We start from the raw sequence: 18,053 nt of genomic DNA, 5'->3' as shown, positions 1-18,053 counted from the left end.
ATTGAACCCCAAAATAGTGACAGTAATGTTACATGCATGTATTTAGTTAACCTACTCGTAACTTAAGAGGCAGTGAAACACATCCGCGGTTGTTTAAGGCTGCAAGGCAACCAACTACCACCAGGTCGCCAGCTACGGAGTACTTCTTACTCCATCACGTCCCCCCCCCTCCGCGGTGTCCTTCCTCCTCATCACCTCATAGTCCGAGGAAACAGCCCACTTCGCAGCAGGTTCTATCTCGGATTCTTGCTGTGCTGCGGACGCTACCATGTATATTCTCGAGGTAAGGACTGCTGTTCCGAGACTATTATTTCTATCGTTCGCCTTGTCAATTGAAAGAAGCGTGAGCTAACGCGGCTTACCGTGTCCCGAATAGCAACTGGCGCGTCTGCTCGACCGCCCATTCTTTCCATGGAAAAATGTCCTCGTGGGGTTCTCTCTGGGACAGTTTGTTCTAGAAGGACTCTTGTCTTTCCGTCAGTACAAGGTCTTGCAGCGGACGAAGCCTCCCCAGGTCTTGGAGGGCGAGGTGTCGCAGAAGGTTTATGATCAGAGTCAGGTATACATGCGTTCTGCCTCCCTCGACTCGAGAGTTTACTGACGAGCGCCATCTCTTTCGGTAGGCTTATGGTCGCGCCAAAGCCAAGTTCGGTTTCTTTGCAGGTCTTTACAGTCAAATTCAGAATCTCGCGTTCATCTACGGCGATGTCCTCCCCAAGCTTTGGGGTGTTAGTGGTCTCTTGTTGGCACGGTATCTTCCAGCTCGGTTCCAGGGTGAAATTGCACAGACACTCCTCTTTCTCTTCGGTTTCAACTTGATCAGCACGGTTCTCTCTATCCCGGTTTCGTACTACAATACGTTCGTTCTTGAGGAGAAGTTTGGTTTCAATAAGCAGACCGTCAAGCTCTGGGTCACGGACATGCTCAAGGGTCAAATGCTGGGTATCGTGCTGGGAACTCCGATCATCAGTGCTGTTCTCAAGATCATTCAGAAGACTGGCAACTCATTCTTCTACTACCTCTGGATCTTCGGTATCTTCATTCAGGTTTTTGCTATTACAATCTACCCCATCGTTATCCTTCCTCTGTTCAACAAGCTGTCGCCCCTAGAGCCCGGCCAGATAAAGACGGGTGTTGAGAACCTTGCCAAGAAGCTCGACTTCCCTCTGAAGGAGCTGCATGTCATTGACGGCAGCAAGCGCAGTGCTCACAGCAACGCCTACTTCTACGGACTTCCCTGGAAGAAGCACATCGTCATTTATGATACTTTGATCGAGAAGAGCGAGCCTGAAGAGGTGGTCGCGGTGCTCAGTCATGAACTCGGCCACTGGAGCCTTAGCCACACTACCAAGCTGTTCGGTATCGCCCAGGTGCGTTCCGCGAATTCCTGGTTTCCCGAACTGTTATAGGAGATGAGCTAACCCCAGGATAACAGTTCCACATGTTCTACATCTTCGCGCTCTTTTCTGCTTTCGTGAACAATAAGTCCCTGTACCAGTCATTTGGCTTCCACAGCCAGCAGCCCATTATGATCGGATTCCTCTTATTCTCCGACGCCCTCGCTCCCATGGACGCCGTCGTCAAGCTGTTGATGAACATTCTCAGCCGCAAGTTCGAGTTTGAGGCCGGTACGTGCTCATCCCTCACGTTGTCCACTTTGGCTACATGTTGACTGAAACTGACGAATCACAGACGCCTTCGCTGTTGGACTCGGATACTCTGAGGAACTAGCACAGTCTCTTCTCAAGCTCCAGATCCAGAACCTCAGCACCATGGATGCTGACTGGATGTACGCAAGCTACCACTACTCTCATCCTATTCTTTCGGAACGCCTCAAGGCGCTTGGCTGGAAGGGCGGAAAGGTCACCAACCTCAAGGAGGAAGACAGCGAGAAACCGGTCAAGGCTGCGGATCGTGAGCTGTGAGGCCCTTCACTTCAAGTACTTCAAGTCGAGATCTTTGGGGGTGTTTAGCCTCCTGTTCTGCCATTCGTAGAGTACGGGAGCCGTCGAGCACTTTGATACATGAGATTGTAATTGACAATTTGTTGGTGTTGGAATGCTATAATAAATTCGAAGAACTTAACAAAAGAAGTAAGAAAACAAACCAATGGCAACCTCCTATGTATATTCGCCTTGAATGCGCCCAATGCTGTATGCATATCTAAGTTGAACCCCGAATCGATAAAAGCGAGTCCCAAACGAAAAAAAATGGCCAACCGTACCAATAACCGGAATATTGTTGCGAGACTTCAACTGGGCTTCAGGCATCGGTGCCGGCCTTGGCCTTGGCCCGTTTCTCTGCCAATCTACGCTCCTTCTTCAGGCGCTTCCTCTCTTCCTTGTCGATGGCCCCCGATGCGGGTCCCTCTTGATCTTGCTCCATGTTGACATCTGCGTCCAGCGGGTCCTGCGAGCCCTCCAGGGCCTCACCCTCTTGTTGGAATTTCTGGGCATCTTCCCAATCTTGGCCCTGCTCCGCCTCGGTGGTCTGCTGCTGCGCATCGCCGTCCTCTCCGGCCATGAGCTTTGCCAGGGTCAGGTCCCGACCCAGGACCTCGCCAGCCAGACCGGCCTGCACGCGCTTCAGATTGTGCAGCATCAGATTGGGGGCGGCGGCCGTGGTGCGCGACAAGGGGCCATGTTCACTGATTCCGGCGTTGGGTTGGAGGGCGGGGTCCGTCGCAGCACGGTCGAGGTACGCCGCGAGGAAGTCGTGGGCAGCCGACTGGGAGATCGGTCGGGATGAGATGATGGTTGTGGGAGGGAGAGCCGAGGGACCTTGGGCGGCCATTGTGATAGTCGCAAGAGAAGTTTGCTTTCGTTGCGAAGTGTTCAGTGGTCGTGTGCGACTTTATGTAGTTTTTTTTATCCGCCCGGTGTAGGGTATAGAAAGTCGTCAATGGCGGGCGATAAAGATTGGTCTGTATTTCTCGAATGATCGGAGATATGCGACAGAGCTTGCGCCTGGAGGTGATTGGTGTGTATGCGTTTAGAAGTGTCTGTGTAGACCAAATGGGGAATCTGGAGAAATGGAGATTGCGGCGACAGACCGCGGGCGGGCAGAAAAAAAGTTGTTGGTGTCAAAGGTCGCAGGTGGTCCGTGCGTTGTTGGTGTTCAATTTTCGTCCTCCGTCACTCACTCACGCACGCTCACTCAACTCACCCAACTCAACTCTCCCTCCCTCCACACTTGAGATCCTCCTGTCGGTGACCCGGTTGTTTGCTTGATTGCCGTCCTCTTGGCCTCAATTCTATCAGTGCAGTCGGACGCTATGATCTGCTTCCAGTGCCGGGCCGTGCCCGCCACTCTCCGGTCCTCCATGACCGCGGCCACCAGGTACGTGGTTGCTTGCGATGGATGCCCTTTCAAATCCACCACCACCACCACCTAGTTTCCGCCAATATATCGCCAACCTGCCCCCCTTTCCCTCCCCCAATCCTCGAAATTCCAGCCTGGAAAGTCAAGCCGAAAGAAAACGCAAACCCACCGAACATACCGCACCACCTCTTCGCGACTACCCGAATATCCAAAGGCTAACCCCGTCGTGAATTCCAGAATCCCCATCTCCGCACCCGCCGCCGCCGCTGCCCGCGCATCAACAGCAAGAACCACCACCACCACCACCACCACTACCACCACCACCTCAATCCGCACCCTCATCACCTCCTCCTCCGCTTTCTCTCCCCTTCGCGCACAGCTCTCCCACCAACAACGAACCCCCTCCACCGCCATCCTCTCATCGACCTCCGCCTTCTTCCCCTCCACATCTCCCACCACAGCCTCTCTGCAACAATCCCGATCCTTCTCCGCCAGCGCCTGCCTGCTCGGAAAGCGGTCAACCTACAACCCCTCGCGACGGGTGCAGAAGCGGCGCCACGGGTTCCTGTCCCGGGTCAAGACCCGGACTGGACGGAAGATCATTCAGCGGAGAAAGGCCCGCGGCCGGAAGAACTTGAGTTGGTAGATTCTGCGGTTTCTCTGTCGCTTAAGTACCTCTACCCTACCTTGAGGGTCTACCCTACCCTAAGGGAGACGGCGGGGCTTGGTTGATTCCGTCTCAAGTGACCGTTCTGCACCAATGGGCTGTGTATCTCGCTGAAAGCTTCGGGGGAGGGGGGTTATCCGTTCTTCTGTTTTATCTTTTTTGTTGTGCTCGGTGTGCTGCATATTTCTTTGAAGGTTACTCGCATTGGATTTCTCTGGGGCTCTTGTTACTAGAGGGTATATGGGGTCTTCGATGAGATACATGGGTTGGACCGGAGCTGGAAGATCTCAGTTGGGCATGCGGTTTCGTGCTTCATATCTTAAACAGGAGTATGTTAACTGCGGTGCTCAGCTGTGGTCAGGTGAGGGCATGGGTTGTGTCGGTGGGTGGCTGATGATCCAGATTGAGATATGATGGTTGTATTCTACCACCTTGTTTCTTTTATATTTCCTATTTTGTACCATATACATACATACATCTTTGGCATGGATTTTTACCTGTGCGATTGGACCCGGAGGTTTCGTGCAGACGGTTGTTGAGGGCTGGCTGACTGTCTTGGCTCTTACGTGTAGCTTGTTGGTTGGATGGTAGGGGAATGGCAGTTTAAGATGATACGGCCTGTTGTTCTTCGGCGGCACCGACCAAACAATGCGGGGTCTCCAGCGTGGGGATAGCCTGTTCAGCCCTCTAATTTTGAAGAAAGTTATTTACAAATATATCTGTATGTATTTCTTTAAAAAGAGATAATCATGCTCGTTTCATGGCTTGACAAGACTGCTTTCTAGCTTCTGGTTTATTGCCGCGTATCGTCTAGACGTTCAGGTACTGTAGTACTGTAGTATACCGTGCGGTTCATTCGGTTTCATAAGGCTCCTACCAAGACGAGAAAGATCACTCTTCATCGTCATCCTCGTAGCCGGATTCTTCCTCATCGGAGCTCTCGTCTTCGGAGCCGGATTCCGAGTCGTCATCATCATCATCGTCGGAATCCTCGTCGTCCTCTCCCTCCTCCTCGTCATCGTTGTCATCACCGGTCTTGAGTCCGTAGTCGTCCTCGAACTCCTTGAGGGCCTGTACCTTGGGTGTGAAGCCGGAGGCTTGTAGGCCTTCTTTGATTGTCTGGATCGATGAGTCAGTCAGGAGTCATCCCAAGAGTTTTGAAGGGGGGTGCGGGATTGGGGTTGACATACTTCCTCCATTACAGTAGCGCACGTGATGACGATGTTGGCCGTCGTAGGGTTGAACAAGGGCAGGATGATCTTTCTCAGAGCACCCTTGACCTCCTCAACGGTAATGGCGCGCACCTGCTTGAGCATGTTCTCCTTGTAGTCACTGGGCAGGCGACGGACCACCTGGCGAATGAAGCTGTCTGAAGCGGCGTTGGCAATGGTGGCCTGTTCGTTGGCGAAGCTCACCACGATGCTGCTGATCGCACCCTCCATCATCAAGGGATCGAACGCAATGGCACCAGAAAGGTGGTCTTCGACAATCTGCTTGCTGGAGTCGAAGGCCTTGTGGGCGTTGGGCGACCGGTACACATCGAAGTTGACGAATCCGGTGTCGATGTTGTAGGCGAAATTCGTGCCGTAGGCCAGACCCTTGCCACGGACGGCAACCCAGAGAGGACCTTCGACGGCGTTCATGTACGCAATCGCGACCAGCAGGGCAGGCAGGTTCGGGTCGTCGTAGGTGTCCAAGCCTCGCGCAGTGGCGTAGGCAAAGGAGGAATCGATGGTCGGCATAGGCACCACATACGACTTGCCGCCGAGGTGCTGACCAGCCTCACTGAGCAAGGGACGTCTGGCTGTGATGGGTCGAAGGGGGGCAACCGCTCCCAGCCGTTCAGCATACGGCTTCCAAGCCGAGACCGGGTTCTGCAATTTTTCGAGATCTGCAATAACCACAACCCGCATGTTCTCGAACCGGAAGAGAGCTTGGCGAATCTCCTCCATGCGTGCAACGACGGTTTCCGGCTCGTCAGCCAATTGCTTCTTGATCCGCTTCAGATAGCGGGCCTTGACCAAAGTGCTGCGGGCACGCACGATAGATTCGGGCGCGTAGTGAACCATGACATGCACTGCCGCCAGCATGTCGTCGCCGCTTCGCTTGGAGTCTGGGACGTCAGAGAGAAGGCGTTTAGTAATAGCGCGCAGTCTCTCAACGTCGAAAATCGAGTTCCAAGAAAGCTCCTGAAGCCATGCGATTGCGGTGCTGTACTTCTCCAGCTCCACCTGGAAGGAGATCCGCAGCATTTCGGAAGTTCCCAGGCTTCGGGCGCCTTCCATAGAGTAACCAACCGTATCTCTTTCCAATTCAACAACGACCTGTTCAAAGTCGATGGTCTTGCCATCACGCTGGATCGGCAGGTTGAAGAACGCTTCCGTGTACACAGATAGTAGAGGGCGAAGTTGCACTGGAACGGCTGCGGCGGAGATAAGGAGAGAGAGTTGAACGAAGCTGCTTGGGATGTGCTCAAAGTGTATGAACAAAGGCAGGTCTGAGCCATCAGCATCCACTAGGCTCTGAGGCTTGTTTTCGGGACGACCCAGTTTCAGAGCAGTGCCCGACCGCGCAGTTGTCGTTTCGACGAAATGGATAGATTCGACGCCAGGAATCTGGAACCTCTCCAACATTTCTTTAGGGATCTCTTTGTCGTTCTCGGCCTTGGCTTTTTCAAGCTTGTCTGCGAGCTTCTTCAAACCATCCTCACCCAGCCGTTTCTTCTGCTCCGCAACCCGGGCTTCTTCCTCCTTTTTGAGAGTGTCAGACATCTTCAAGGATGGAACACCCAAGATTGTGACGTGATTGGCGTCAGAAATCCATCTCTTGATGAAGCTGCGCCAATCTTCCTCGCTCCACTTCTCCAGCACGTCGTACTCCTTCAGGCTCGCGACATCGAGCATGGTGGACCCGTCCCGTTTTCCAAAGAGGAAGTCAGAGATCACATACTCAGCGAAGGAGGAAGCTGACGTCTCTGTCGAAAACTTCCAAGTCCGCCGTTGTCGGTCGATGCATTCCCTAAGATATTTCATATCAAGTTCTTTCTCCATTGCATCCTTGAGAACCTCGAAGAAACGCTGCTCCACCCTAGCAATCTTCTTCGTTTCAACACTAGTCAAAGTGAAACGGATTTCGATACTGGGGTGGTCCTCGGTGGCATAATAGACTGCGCTGGCGAGCTGCTCCTTCTCCACCAAAATGTTGTCTAGCAGCGAAGCAGACGATCCAGCCAGATACAACAGGGCAACGTTGACAGCCCCAGCTATCGATCGTAAGTATTCGGTCTTTACACTGCAGAATGAGCCTTGACTTACTGTTAACGGGGTCTATGCAATCAGGACCAAGAAACCTGATCTCAATCTCTCCAAAAGACTCGTCTTCTTCCGGAAATTCAACCCTCTGTACGGTGGACTTCTCCAACGGAGGTGCCTGCTTAGAATCCACCCAAGGGCGGGTGAACGGCGCATCTGGGCTAGGGATGACATCTAGAATGGTATCTTCAAACTTGTCCAAAACACTCAGCATGTTCTCATGATCTACCTCACCCGTGATGATCAGACACAGGTTCTTTGGTTGATACATCTCACGATGGAATGCTCGGATACGCTCCGCAGTGAGAACACGAAGCTGCTCCATCATACCACCAGTCTCATAACGGAAACCTACACCTTCCGGGTAAGTCAACCGACGGGCAGTCAAGTCGATCAATTCGGCGGAGTTGTTTTGTACTCCTTGCATCTCTGAGTAGACCACGCCTGCATCGTTTCCAGCCCCATCGATATGGTGGACCTCAGTATAGCACCCTTCATCAGTCAAGGTCGGGGCGATCACATGCTCTAGGTACACGGGTAAGATCTGAGCGAAACCCTCCCAGCCCGCTGTGTCCAGCGTGTAAGCCGTGTGGTCAGTGGCAGTCCATGCATTAGTGCTAGAGTACACTCGTGTTGCGAGTTTGTCTAGGAATCCTTTATATCTGTAATTCCGCGACCCCATGAAGCACAAGTGCTCCAACGTGTGGGGAGCTCCTGAGTCATCGTGGATCTCAGTAGCTAGGACAAAATATCCTGTGACCTTAGGACCCTTCTGGTCGATGACCACGACCCTCATGCCAGTCCTCGTTGACTCATACTGAACAAACTCGCTGGGCGAGTAGTCCGGCTTGAACCTCTGGAGGAGCTTGAAGTGACCCTTATGGCTTGGTGACATGTTGAAAGCCGACCCTGCGAACCTGCGGGGATAAGTTGTGGTCACTCCCCGTATCGAGGAACTAGTGAACTGTCAGCACGCCATAATTGACCCCCTCTGTAATATTACGCCCAACGGGGGGTTTTAAGATAGTATAATAGAAGCTAGCAATGCTCCGGGGTTAAAACATTGTGATTGGAAAGATGGATGCACGTCTTTTCTTCGCGCGGGAAAATGCTAATCATGCGGTAATTTGTGATTGAAGATATTTGCATAACAGTAACAGCGGCTGACAATGACCATGGTATCTCGGGTTGCGAACCGTACCAACAGGTCTGATGATAACGGCAGTGGCGGAGGGGCATGTTTTGGGCTCTTTTTTTCTTTTTCTTGTCTCAAAATCAAGCGAAGGGTAGCGACATGAACTTACATGAATAGAGAAGAGGTTGCCCGAATCAGGCTCCGTGAGAGAAACAGTGGCGACACGGTGGGCTCTGCTTGATAGCAGTGTCTCTTTAAAGGGATTTTCAGAGAAAAGTGTCGTGAGCACTGATGGCTGCTGAGAAAAGGTTGAACTCAAACTGGACTGCGACGGTTCGGAGTGGAGTTTTGGGTCCCGATATCTGATACAGTCTGTCGTAGACCTCGGAGATCAACCATGCCACTGGAGTTGGTAATGGCTATTGGCCTATGACGTGACGACAACACACCTCCTGAAAAACACTGCGAAATCGTAAGCCCGAGGACCAAGACCCACGAATGAAGAGCGCAGTGAAACGAAGGCTGCATGAATCAGTCGGGTGGGGAGTAGTTCAAGCTGATCGCATTGCTCCATCTCCGTCTATCGCAGTCAGGGCGGTGAGCGGTGAGGTCACATGGTAGTGGTGGTGGTGGTGGTTGTTGTTGATCGATTCAATAGTTCCTATTCCTGTTGCAAGTGCTATACGGAGTACTTCAACTATTTCCTTGTTGCTCGCTCCAGGGATTTCCGTCTGAGATACAAGGCTGGTATCAGTCGGATCAGCATAATAAAGCAACCGCTTCCTAATTTGCGCCATCTCTGTGACGGTTTCCCCTAGCTTGTTGGCCCGCGAAGGACACGGTACAAGATGCCCGGCAAGATTTCAGAGGAGGGGATCTGTCAATCGGTCCTTACTTTCGTGACTGACGGCACTTATCCTTCCTCAGAAAAGATCATTGCGGCCGAGTTTCCTGTCTCTGCACTGTCTAAGGATTTGGAACTGATCTCCAAAGCTAGAGAACAAGTTGAGGTGAGTTGATGATTCGAGACGCGAGCCCCGCATCAGATCCAGCTTATCTGAGTCCTGCTAATGCCCATCCCAATTGCTTGACAGGCCGAAATAAACTCTCTCAGTCGCGAGAACAATTTTGATGCGGACGGATGGATCTCCCAAGCGAAACAACTTCATGCAGACATCGAGCGCTCCAGGGTCACTGCCCGAGAGATCGTGCAGCAACATGAGAATACCACTCCTCTACAGCTGAAGGTGGAGGATGCCGCTGCGAAGGTCGGATTGATTGAGACTGAAATTGCTTTCAATCAGGCGGTGACCAGTGCTCTGGAGGAGGTGCAGGGGCTCTGCCGGCAGCTGGAAGATGGTCGGTCAGCACTGGGAGAGGGTCGGATCATGGCCGTGATCGACACGCTAGAGGCAGCTGAGCTTGCAATGAGACAAAATGATCACTTTGCGAACACCAACGTCTTGCACGTCTTGTTGGAGAATGTCGCCGGTCTGCGAAAGCAGGTCGTTGATGTCATTCTTTCTCAATGGAATGAGCAGCTGAAGATTGAAAGACGGGAAGGGAAGTTAACAGTTCAAAAAGACGGTAATAACCCCTGATAAACCTGATTGCTAACTGATTCATTTGATTTATTCTAATTCAAATCGCAGGTGACCGCCTAGAAGGAACGATCGCAGCCCTAAACAGAATGGAGATATTCGTCACTGCGCGTGACAAGTTTGCAAAAGACATAATGATTGCATTACTAGACCCAACCTTGATGCGAGGCGTTGATGGTCAAAGCCGCGGGATTCTGATTTCTGAATCCTCAGTTCAGGTGGAGTCGCAAGCATCGAAAACCTCAGTCCCTGAAGTCCTCGGACACATAAGCAACCTTCTTGGTTTCTTGCGACAGGCTGTACCAACCTCCGTTGTCGACTCATTCTCGGACTCGCTGATTCCCTCATTGTCCTCGAAGATGATTAAATTGTGGCTGTCACCCTCCATCCCCATCGAGCTGGGAGGGCTTCAAGACTTCGAGCATACCCTGGATTGTGTCCTTAAATTCACAAAGTCTGTGGAGGACCTGGGCTGGCATGGCTATGAAGAACTTACTTCTTGGGTGAACCAAGCTTCTCGACTCTGGCTTGCCAAGCGGAGGGTTAACTCTCTGGACCAAGTTCGTAAAGTCCTCGCTGCGAGCCAAGGCACCACAAAGCAGGTGGAAAAGGTTGAAGTAGAGGTAGTATCTGAGCAAGATGACACGCTATTGGAGAACGCTCCAGCCGATGATTGGGATGCCAGCTGGGATGATGACAATGCAGGTGAAAGTGAAGGCAAGGTTTCTAAAGCTCAAGACGACGAAGAGGACGTGAGTGCATGGGGGCTCGATGACGATGACACCGAGGAACAAAACTCGAAGTCTCAAGTAGGCGCTCCAGCTGAAGACGATGCCGGTGACGCTTGGGGCTGGGGAGATGACGATGATGATGACCAGACCGTCGATCAACCACAGCCCGGAAAGTCGCAAGTCAGTCAGCACGCCAACGGCAAAAGTGCAAGGCAGCCTACTTCTTCGAGGGAGGTTACTCTGACCGAAAGATACACTATCACGGATATACCTCATTCCATCGTGGATATCATAAAACAACAGATCATTGATTCCCAAGCTATAACTCAGCCTGAGTGAGTTTCTATATGCATCAAGGCAGTTGATTTCCATGCTAATACATTTCAGACATTCACATTCACGCGTGGTATCTTCTGGAACGGGGCTGCTTGCACTCCCAACCTTGATCCTCGCCATGTTCAAGGCCACTGCCTCATCCTTCTATGATCATAAATTGAATGCTGGGCAAATGTATCTTTACAATGATACTCAGTATCTTGCTGGCGAAATACGTACCATCATGGAGGCGCACCAGCTTACACGATTGCAAGCCGACATTGATGCGATGGAGAAATTTGGCAAACTCGCATATAGCAAAGAGATGCAAACCCAGCGCACCATTGTGACCGATCTTCTCGACGGCGCCCAAGGATTCAGCCAGTGCTCTGAGCAACCGTATCTGAGCGAATGTGAGAATGCGGTCGCTGCCACCGTTGACAGAATTCGGAGTGTCTATGCAGAATGGCAGCCGATTTTATCGCACTCAGCCCTTCTTCAGTCAATCGGATCCTTGGTCTCGACCGTGATCAGCAAGATGATCATCGAGATCGAAGACTTGGGTGACATCTCAGAGCCCCAGTCGCAACGACTTGTATCTTTCTGCAACCAAGTTTCGAAGTTGGAAGAGCTGTTCATGCCCGAAGCAAAAGACAACACTGAGCGTGTACCCATGACGGCGGTCTATGTGCCAACTTGGCTCAAATTCCAATATCTCATCAATATTCTCGAGAGCTCGCTGGCCGATATAAGATTTCTCTGGGTTGAAGGAGAACTACGCCTGGAGTTCTCGCCCGAAGAAGTCATTGACCTGATCGAGGCGCTGTTCGCCGAATCCGAGTATCGGCGGAAAGCGCTTGCGGAAATCCGACGGGAATCTAGGAGTCAATGGAGATAAGTTGGATCAGGGAAGATCTGTGTATATATGAGACCGTGTACGAGGGAAATAAAAATACTCTTCGATTTGGTCTTTGTTTGTGTAGGTCTACTGAGTATATTGCTTGTTATCAGCATGAAGGCGGTCGCGGGGGATCTCCGCGCTTTGCACATCTGGCCGCATCGCCCGCCGTACTTTTTCTTCTTTCTCGGCGGAGTTTTCTCAACGGCGACGAAGTGCGCCTTTGACCACAGTCCCATAATATACCCTATCTTTTCTGGTAAATCAGTCTCAAATATGAACGGGACTCAGGATTCTTCGTCTGCTGCGAGTGCGCAGAGACAGGTGCGTGTGCAGCTTGTCAGCAAACAGGAAGACATTGCGCTTCCTGAGAATACCGGCCCTATCTTGGTTCCTACTGGTGAGATTACCAGCTAAGTCATTGATGCGCCAGCCTCACAATGCTGATATTTTTATGATTCGTAGGTCTGCGCAGATATGCACTCTCGACGCTAGTCAACAACCTGCTGGCGAACGACAAGCCGGTACCTTTCGAGTTCCTGATCAACGGAGCATTCCTCCGCACTTCCATCGATGAATATTTGACCGCCAATGGCATTTCCGCTGAAACGACTCTGGAGATCGAGTATATCAGAGCGTTGATTCCTCCACTTCACATCGCCTCTTTTGAGCATGACGATTGGGTTAGCGCCGTGGACGTGCTTTCTGCGACATCATCTGCTGCCTCTTGGGCATCGTCATCGATCTCTCCAGGCCAAGAAAGAATCCTCTCCGCTAGCTACGATGGCTTGCTTCGGGTGTGGAATATGTCTTCTCAGATAGTTGCGACCTCTCCGTCTGCTGTAGACGGTGGACACAGCGCATCCATCAAGGCAGCCAAATTCTTGTCTCCCAACTCGATCGTCTCGGCCGGTCTGGATCGCACTGTGCGTCTGTGGAAGTACGCTGAGAGCGAAGACGGGTTCTCTGGGAAGATCGCTCCTCAGCTTGAGTTGTACGGTCACAAGTCCGGCATCAACTCGTTGGCCGTGCATGCGCCTTCGAACCGCATTTTAACCGCCTCCTCCGACCACGCTGTTGGTTTCTGGTCCGCTAAGAAATCAGACGCCCCGGCCGCCCCGGAGAATCTACTGCCCTCTGCCGCCTCTAGAAACTCCAAGAGAAGAAAGTTGAACTCCTCCATCAGCACTGCTCAGCGCGGACCCTTGGCTCTGCTCTCCTCCCATACCGCTCCAGTATCGGCCGCCATCTTCGATGCCAAAGACTCAACCGTCGGTTACTCAACTTCATGGGATCATACTCTCCGCACGTGGGATCTGGTCACTGCGGCACTTGTCGACACTCGGTCAACGTCCCACTCGCTTCTCTCCCTCGAGCATCTCCCCGAGCACCACCTCCTGGCAACAGGAACTTCCGCCCGCCACATCACTCTCATTGACCCCCGTGTCTCGGCGACAACTATCTCTGCCATGACCCTCCGCGGCCACACGAACGCTGTGGTCTCCTTGTCTCGCGATCCCCACAGCAGCTACGGCCTCATCAGTGGTAGCCACGATGGTACGTGCCGCATCTGGGATATCCGTGCCACCAAGACAGACAAGGATGGTGTTGTTGGAGAAAGCGTCTACTCGATCACACGGAAGAGCCTTGAGGAAGCGGGCAAAGCCGACGCCAAGCGCGTGGGTGGCGAAGGGGTCAAGGTCTTTGGCGTGTGTTGGGATCGTTCTGTTGGCATTGTCAGCGCCGGTGAGGATAAGAGGATCCAGATCAATCGGGGAGAGGGTGTTCTGTCTTCCGCGTGAAGCAAAGTGTTGCACATATGGTTCTGGCGTTCTTTCATTTGTAGGATGAAAAAGTTCGGTATTTGGCTTCTATCGGAGGAGTCCACTTGTATGAGTTGGCATATCTTTTAGCAATACACCATTAATTGCTTCTTCGGAAAACAATGCTTAGATCCGCAGTTCGTAATCAGACATTTTATTTGTCTACATGTGATACATGCCATCGAATATTGAGGATGGGTCCGGGGTGGTTCTAGTGAAAAATATACAGGTTACAGAGTACAGCAAGAAAGAAAGGGAGAAAAAAAACGATAACGCCAACCCATGCCCTCATGATAAAAGAGCCAAGCGCAAGACTCGCCAATCGAAATAGAAACCCATCGCCTCAACCAAGTCGTCTCTCGATACGGTTGAATTTGACAGCGTTCTTGATCTGTTGTAGGGTCCCCCATATTAGCGGATAGTTCCAACGGTGACAGGCATGCTCTCCTGGAAGCAGAGTCGAAGCCCGCAAAATACACCCTTCCCATGAAAAGGCAGGGTATTAGTGACGGAAAGGAATCCACCCACCTGGTTTCGTGTGTTCTGTCCCCGAACGGGCAACCCCAGCGCATGACGACGACCGCGGTAGGTACCGGTTTCCTTCAATCGTTTGATATTGTCGATGACTTGTCTGCGGAGGTCGTTCTCGATCTTCATGTCGGACAGGGCGGCCGTGATATCAAGGACCTGCTTGTTGCCCAGTTCGCCGACCTTGCATGCTGGATGGATGTGGAAGCGGGCGAGGAGGCGCGAGGAGGTGTGGTTACCGATGCCGAAGAATGACTCGAGGGATTTCTGGATTGCGGTCAGAGGGGAAGGTTGACTCGATTAATGCACGTTTGCTTGCCTTGACGAGGTTCCGCTCGGGGAAGTTGACGCCTAGGATGAAGACCTGATGGAGAGTGTTAGCGGGGTGCGGAGCTCAATTGGCAGACACGTTTTCTTTACCATCTTGTCTAGTACAAAAGCCTTTGGCTTTAGAAGAAGAAAAAAAAAAGAACTTGCGATGGGAGCTCGATCTCGTTGCTTGCGCTGCCGGGGCTCTCTCTCAACTGCCCGCCGCGATGATTGAGCACGGGAGAAAATCCGCCAGTAACAAAGTTTCTCCGGGGCAAATGACGGTAAGTTTCAAGATGCTGTGACGCTTGGCCGGATGATAACGTTATCCATCCATCCCTATTGCTGGGCAGAATGTATGGATACCAGTACTATACCCTGTCGGCGAACCGCAAATTACACATTCTTACCTAGTACCACCACTAGCACTGCGCTTTCGGAACCTTGGATATCATGCATCTTACTGGATCAGGAATGATGGGCTTGGCACCTCCGCAGTAGGCCAGGAAAGTAATGCAAGCTGGCCTCGATGCGGTCCAATTGCTTCTCTCCTCAATTGTCTGCGACTGTGCCTTCCTTCATCTTACCCCCAGACAATTGCATTCGAGGTTCAGTTTTTTGAAGTCATTCTTCAGTAACCATGAACTTCAGAAACCTTTTCCTGTCCTTCTTCTTGGTCCTGGCGGTCGGGTTCGCCCTCGTACACGCCGAAGAGGCCAAGCCTCGGGGCCCGAAGATTACCAGTAAGGTATGAGATGCGAGCTATGAGCTTGAGCGCTTGCCCTCAAGGATGCTGGATTATTCCATGTTCCGGGACAATGGGTGCTGATTGATGTCTAATGCAGGTTTACTTCGATATCGAGCATGGCGATAAGCCCTTGGGCAGAGTTGTCCTTGGTCTGTATGGCAAGACTGTTCCCAAGGTATGTGGATATTCACCACGCAGCTCTGTTTGTTGCCGGACTCAATGCTAACTCAATTCCCCAACCTAGACCGCTGAGAACTTCCGGTATGATACTCTGGGCCTTGCTCCAGCTAGGTTCCTGATCACCACTGACGTTACTTACTTCCAGGGCTCTTGCTACCGGTGAGAAGGGCTTCGGTTATGAGGGTTCTACTTTCCACCGTGTCATCAAGGACTTCATGATTCAGGGTGGTGATTTCACTCGCGGTGATGGTCAGTGGTCATGTCCTGTCGTTCTTGATTGCGTGCGATGAGTTCAATGCTGATTGTGGACAAAAACAATTAGGTACCGGAGGCAAGTCCATCTATGGCGAGAAGTTCGAGGATGAGAACTTCAAGCTTAGGCACACTCGCAAGGGTCTTTTGAGCATGGCCAACGCCGGCAAGGACACCAACGGATCTCAGTTCTTCATCACCACTGTCCCCACTCCGTGAGTTTCATCCTTCCCCATAACAACGTAGCCGCTTGCTGATTTCCCTCGAAACAGTTGGCTCGACGGCCGTCACGTTGTCTTCGGCGAGGTGCTCGAAGGTTACGAATTTGTCGCACAGATTGAGAACGTGCCCAAGGGCCGCGGCGACAAGCCCGTGGAGACGGTCAAGATCGTGAAGAGCGGCGAGCTGCCGGTGGAGGAGAAGGCCGAAGAGAAAGGTAGCAGCCACGAGGAGTTGTAGACTGGCCTTCCTGCGGTCTGCGCTTGCTTCTAGAAGAGTAAAGTCTGCGATGTGCTGATATCTGCTGTGTAAAGAAGAAATGATCTCGGAGATCCCGTCACAACCTTCGGCAACTCCTGTGGCTCCTGCGGTTGCCTCCCTCATCACTTCTGACAGCTACCCTTATATTTACCCGAAAATCGCGGCCCTCGCTCTTGTCGTTGGCCTGCTGCTGATCTTGATCAAGCGCAGCACCCCAGGACAGCGAGAGAAGGCTGAGAGAAGTGTTGTTTAAGATCGATGACGGACGCTCCGCCATGCAGCAACGGATTCGTACTCCATAGCTTACTATAATCATTCAAAAAACTAGTGCAACCATGATTCCATCCCTCTGTGTTCGATAATTTATAGATCCCGCTATCTAGTAGCTTGTAACCCTTGATGCACACGCCCATTCGGCCGTGCGTACTCACCGGTCCTCTTATAACTAACTGATACGTAACACGTCTCAGCCCTGCAAGTATAGACTGCCAACAAGTCTTACCAAGTTATCACGAAGAAGTCGGTCAGAATTTCAAGACCATTCAAGTTTAGACCAGGCACTCGGACAATTGAGGGAGGCCCTTGCTTTATCTTGACCCGTCCTCGATGGGTCGAACCTTTGATACTGTTGGCGGACCCCCCAAGTATTACAATGCATTCCCATTCTGGCCAGCAGAGTCCATTGCTTTGAATGCAGCACTGCAGCGACGTGGAAAGGTTCGCTGTATAATCTCCGTACCACGTCATGCGGCCCAGGATCATGCCATGAGCCTCCGTCAAGGTATGGTACTAGCTCTGGGCATGATTCAAGCGATAGCCGCGCCTTTTCACTTGCCTCTGGAGCGCAGAATGTGGTTTTTGTCGCTGTACGAGAGACAAGCGCACACGAGCTGAAGATTTCGATTGGAGCGGTGACCATGCCACCACAGTTTTCATCCAAGGATTTGGCCACAAGTACGTTTGATCCCCAGTCTATTTATTAATAGCATCGCCACTGTCACATTTTGCCTTGGACACCGTACTATGTACTTCGATATTTCCGACCAGGAGTTGTCGGCCTTATACCCTTATGCACGATGATGGCAGGATCCTGGCAGCCGAACCACTATATAGACTCGCTCTGAGAAGTGTGAATAGATGATTGGATATTTCCGCCTTTTTTTTTTGAATTGACTAAACTGCTAGGTGAGCGTGACGATGTTGCCATCACGTTGTCGAAGGCAAGGGACAAACGGATGAAAGACATACACCACACTGTGGAGATACAGTACTTCCAAGATGTAAGTGTAAAGCGTGAGCTAGAAGCAAGCCATTTTCGAGTACTTTCTCAACCATTCTTGTAAAGATACATTGTATACACGCGTTTACTGTGGGTAAGTATAGGTACGGTATACATGTGTTGAGTGATGAAGCGGCGGCAAGGAGGCGGCTTGGCTATGACGACTAAGCAGATACGTCACGGGAGATTATTCTCAGCTGCTCGCGGTAATCCTCCGTACCCGTAACGCTGGAACATCTTTTAGCTTCTCTGCCTGAGGCGTCATCATTAAGGCTTCGCCGCCGCCCCAAGATTTTTTTTCGCCCCCTCCAGATTGGCTCAGTCATGATCGGTCTAGGATGATGTATGTATTGCAAGATAGTCAGTTATCCTTTGGTGCATTTGACTTACTGAGTAGAAAGGACTCAGAGAAACCCATAGGATAGAAAATCATTTGGATTGTTGATGTTCTTACGAGATCTACTTAATACTCGTA

The 18,053-nt window shown here is 51.6% G+C and overlaps 8 protein-coding genes across 8 annotated transcripts; 5 read left to right on the top strand and 3 right to left on the bottom strand.

Moving 5' to 3' along the window:
- The first annotated feature begins 74 nt into the window (after window positions 1–74).
- BO72DRAFT_445251 (zinc metalloprotease) lies at window positions 75–2,103 on the top strand. The gene is made up of 5 exons (XM_040943990.1): window positions 75–283; window positions 377–559; window positions 624–1,370; window positions 1,436–1,628; window positions 1,693–2,103. Exons 1-5 carry the CDS (start codon window positions 269–271, stop codon window positions 1,923–1,925), a joined length of 1,371 nt encoding a protein of 456 aa, XP_040804691.1. The 5' UTR covers window positions 75–268; the 3' UTR covers window positions 1,926–2,103.
- BO72DRAFT_445250 (uncharacterized protein) lies at window positions 2,004–3,172 on the bottom strand. Its single transcript, XM_040943989.1, has one exon. It carries the CDS (start codon window positions 2,791–2,793, stop codon window positions 2,263–2,265), a length of 531 nt encoding a protein of 176 aa, XP_040804690.1. The 5' UTR covers window positions 2,794–3,172; the 3' UTR covers window positions 2,004–2,262.
- On the top strand, window positions 3,156–4,456 carry BO72DRAFT_445249 (mitochondrial 54S ribosomal protein bL34m). The gene is made up of 2 exons (XM_040943988.1): window positions 3,156–3,339; window positions 3,559–4,456. The coding sequence occupies exons 1-2, from the start codon at window positions 3,275–3,277 to the stop codon at window positions 3,965–3,967; spliced, it is 474 nt and encodes a 157-aa protein (XP_040804689.1). The 5' UTR covers window positions 3,156–3,274; the 3' UTR covers window positions 3,968–4,456.
- A 423-nt stretch (window positions 4,457–4,879) lies between these two features.
- Window positions 4,880–8,194, bottom strand: BO72DRAFT_370555 (putative zinc metalloprotease; the record flags this gene model as incomplete). The annotated part of the gene is made up of 3 exons (XM_040940970.1): window positions 4,880–5,107; window positions 5,179–7,250; window positions 7,303–8,194. The coding sequence occupies 3 exons, from the start codon at window positions 8,192–8,194 to the stop codon at window positions 4,880–4,882; spliced, it is 3,192 nt and encodes a 1,063-aa protein (XP_040804688.1).
- A 767-nt stretch (window positions 8,195–8,961) lies between these two features.
- BO72DRAFT_483784 (uncharacterized protein) lies at window positions 8,962–12,050 on the top strand. The gene is made up of 4 exons (XM_040947827.1): window positions 8,962–9,444; window positions 9,529–10,021; window positions 10,087–11,101; window positions 11,154–12,050. Exons 1-4 carry the CDS (start codon window positions 9,283–9,285, stop codon window positions 11,977–11,979), a joined length of 2,496 nt encoding a protein of 831 aa, XP_040804687.1. The 5' UTR covers window positions 8,962–9,282; the 3' UTR covers window positions 11,980–12,050.
- Window positions 12,051–12,194: 144 nt separating this feature from the next.
- Window positions 12,195–13,892, top strand: BO72DRAFT_483783 (WD repeat WDR12/YTM1 family ribosome biogenesis protein). The gene is made up of 2 exons (XM_040947826.1): window positions 12,195–12,379; window positions 12,445–13,892. Exons 1-2 carry the CDS (start codon window positions 12,256–12,258, stop codon window positions 13,779–13,781), a joined length of 1,461 nt encoding a protein of 486 aa, XP_040804686.1. The 5' UTR covers window positions 12,195–12,255; the 3' UTR covers window positions 13,782–13,892.
- A 41-nt stretch (window positions 13,893–13,933) lies between these two features.
- Window positions 13,934–14,799, bottom strand: BO72DRAFT_445244 (mitochondrial 37S ribosomal protein uS13m). Its single transcript, XM_040943987.1, has 4 exons — window positions 14,751–14,799; window positions 14,650–14,694; window positions 14,331–14,597; window positions 13,934–14,193 (listed from the first exon to the last, which is right to left on the bottom strand). Exons 1-4 carry the CDS (start codon window positions 14,751–14,753, stop codon window positions 14,146–14,148), a joined length of 363 nt encoding a protein of 120 aa, XP_040804685.1. The 5' UTR covers window positions 14,754–14,799; the 3' UTR covers window positions 13,934–14,145.
- Window positions 14,800–15,279: 480 nt separating this feature from the next.
- BO72DRAFT_422733 (peptidylprolyl isomerase) lies at window positions 15,280–16,649 on the top strand (the record flags this gene model as incomplete). The annotated part of the gene is made up of 6 exons (XM_040942822.1): window positions 15,280–15,387; window positions 15,485–15,562; window positions 15,632–15,648; window positions 15,713–15,816; window positions 15,890–16,034; window positions 16,092–16,649. 6 exons carry the CDS (start codon window positions 15,280–15,282, stop codon window positions 16,276–16,278), a joined length of 639 nt encoding a protein of 212 aa, XP_040804684.1. The 3' UTR covers window positions 16,279–16,649.
- Between the last annotated feature and the right edge of the window lie 1,404 nt (window positions 16,650–18,053).

The sequence above is a fragment of the Aspergillus fijiensis genome (genome assembly GCF_003184825.1).
Source record: "Aspergillus fijiensis CBS 313.89 unplaced genomic scaffold BO72scaffold_8, whole genome shotgun sequence".
NCBI classification, from domain to species: domain Eukaryota; kingdom Fungi; phylum Ascomycota; class Eurotiomycetes; order Eurotiales; family Aspergillaceae; genus Aspergillus; species Aspergillus fijiensis.
Note: the sequence above shows the minus strand (reverse complement) of the source record. Positions and strands in the feature narration are given on the sequence as shown.

What these genes read in the sequence shown, in the direction of transcription:
- BO72DRAFT_445250 (XM_040943989.1), bottom strand. Translation starts at nt 2,793, where the DNA reads ATGGCCGCCCAAGGTCCCTCGGCTCTCCCTCCCACAACCATCATCTCA.
- BO72DRAFT_483783 (XM_040947826.1), top strand. Translation starts at nt 12,256, where the DNA reads ATGAACGGGACTCAGGATTCTTCGTCTGCTGCGAGTGCGCAGAGACAG. An exon ending in CCCTATCTTGGTTCCTACTG is followed by an intron (nt 12,380 to 12,444) that starts GTGAGATTACCA and finishes TATGATTCGTAG; the next exon opens with GTCTGCGCAGATATGCACTC.
- BO72DRAFT_445244 (XM_040943987.1), bottom strand. An exon ending in CCGAGCGGAACCTCGTCAAG is followed by an intron (nt 14,598 to 14,649) that starts GCAAGCAAACGT and finishes ACCGCAATCCAG; the next exon opens with AAATCCCTCGAGTCATTCTT. An exon ending in GACAGAACACACGAAACCAG is followed by an intron (nt 14,194 to 14,330) that starts GTGGGTGGATTC and finishes ACCCTACAACAG; the next exon opens with ATCAAGAACGCTGTCAAATT.
- BO72DRAFT_483784 (XM_040947827.1), top strand. Translation starts at nt 9,283, where the DNA reads ATGCCCGGCAAGATTTCAGAGGAGGGGATCTGTCAATCGGTCCTTACT. An exon ending in AAGCTAGAGAACAAGTTGAG is followed by an intron (nt 9,445 to 9,528) that starts GTGAGTTGATGA and finishes ATTGCTTGACAG; the next exon opens with GCCGAAATAAACTCTCTCAG. An exon ending in CAAGCTATAACTCAGCCTGA is followed by an intron (nt 11,102 to 11,153) that starts GTGAGTTTCTAT and finishes AATACATTTCAG; the next exon opens with ACATTCACATTCACGCGTGG.
- BO72DRAFT_445251 (XM_040943990.1), top strand. An exon ending in AGGTTTATGATCAGAGTCAG is followed by an intron (nt 560 to 623) that starts GTATACATGCGT and finishes CTCTTTCGGTAG; the next exon opens with GCTTATGGTCGCGCCAAAGC. An exon ending in CAAGTTCGAGTTTGAGGCCG is followed by an intron (nt 1,629 to 1,692) that starts GTACGTGCTCAT and finishes GACGAATCACAG; the next exon opens with ACGCCTTCGCTGTTGGACTC.
- BO72DRAFT_445249 (XM_040943988.1), top strand. Translation starts at nt 3,275, where the DNA reads ATGATCTGCTTCCAGTGCCGGGCCGTGCCCGCCACTCTCCGGTCCTCC. An exon ending in TCCATGACCGCGGCCACCAG is followed by an intron (nt 3,340 to 3,558) that starts GTACGTGGTTGC and finishes CGTGAATTCCAG; the next exon opens with AATCCCCATCTCCGCACCCG.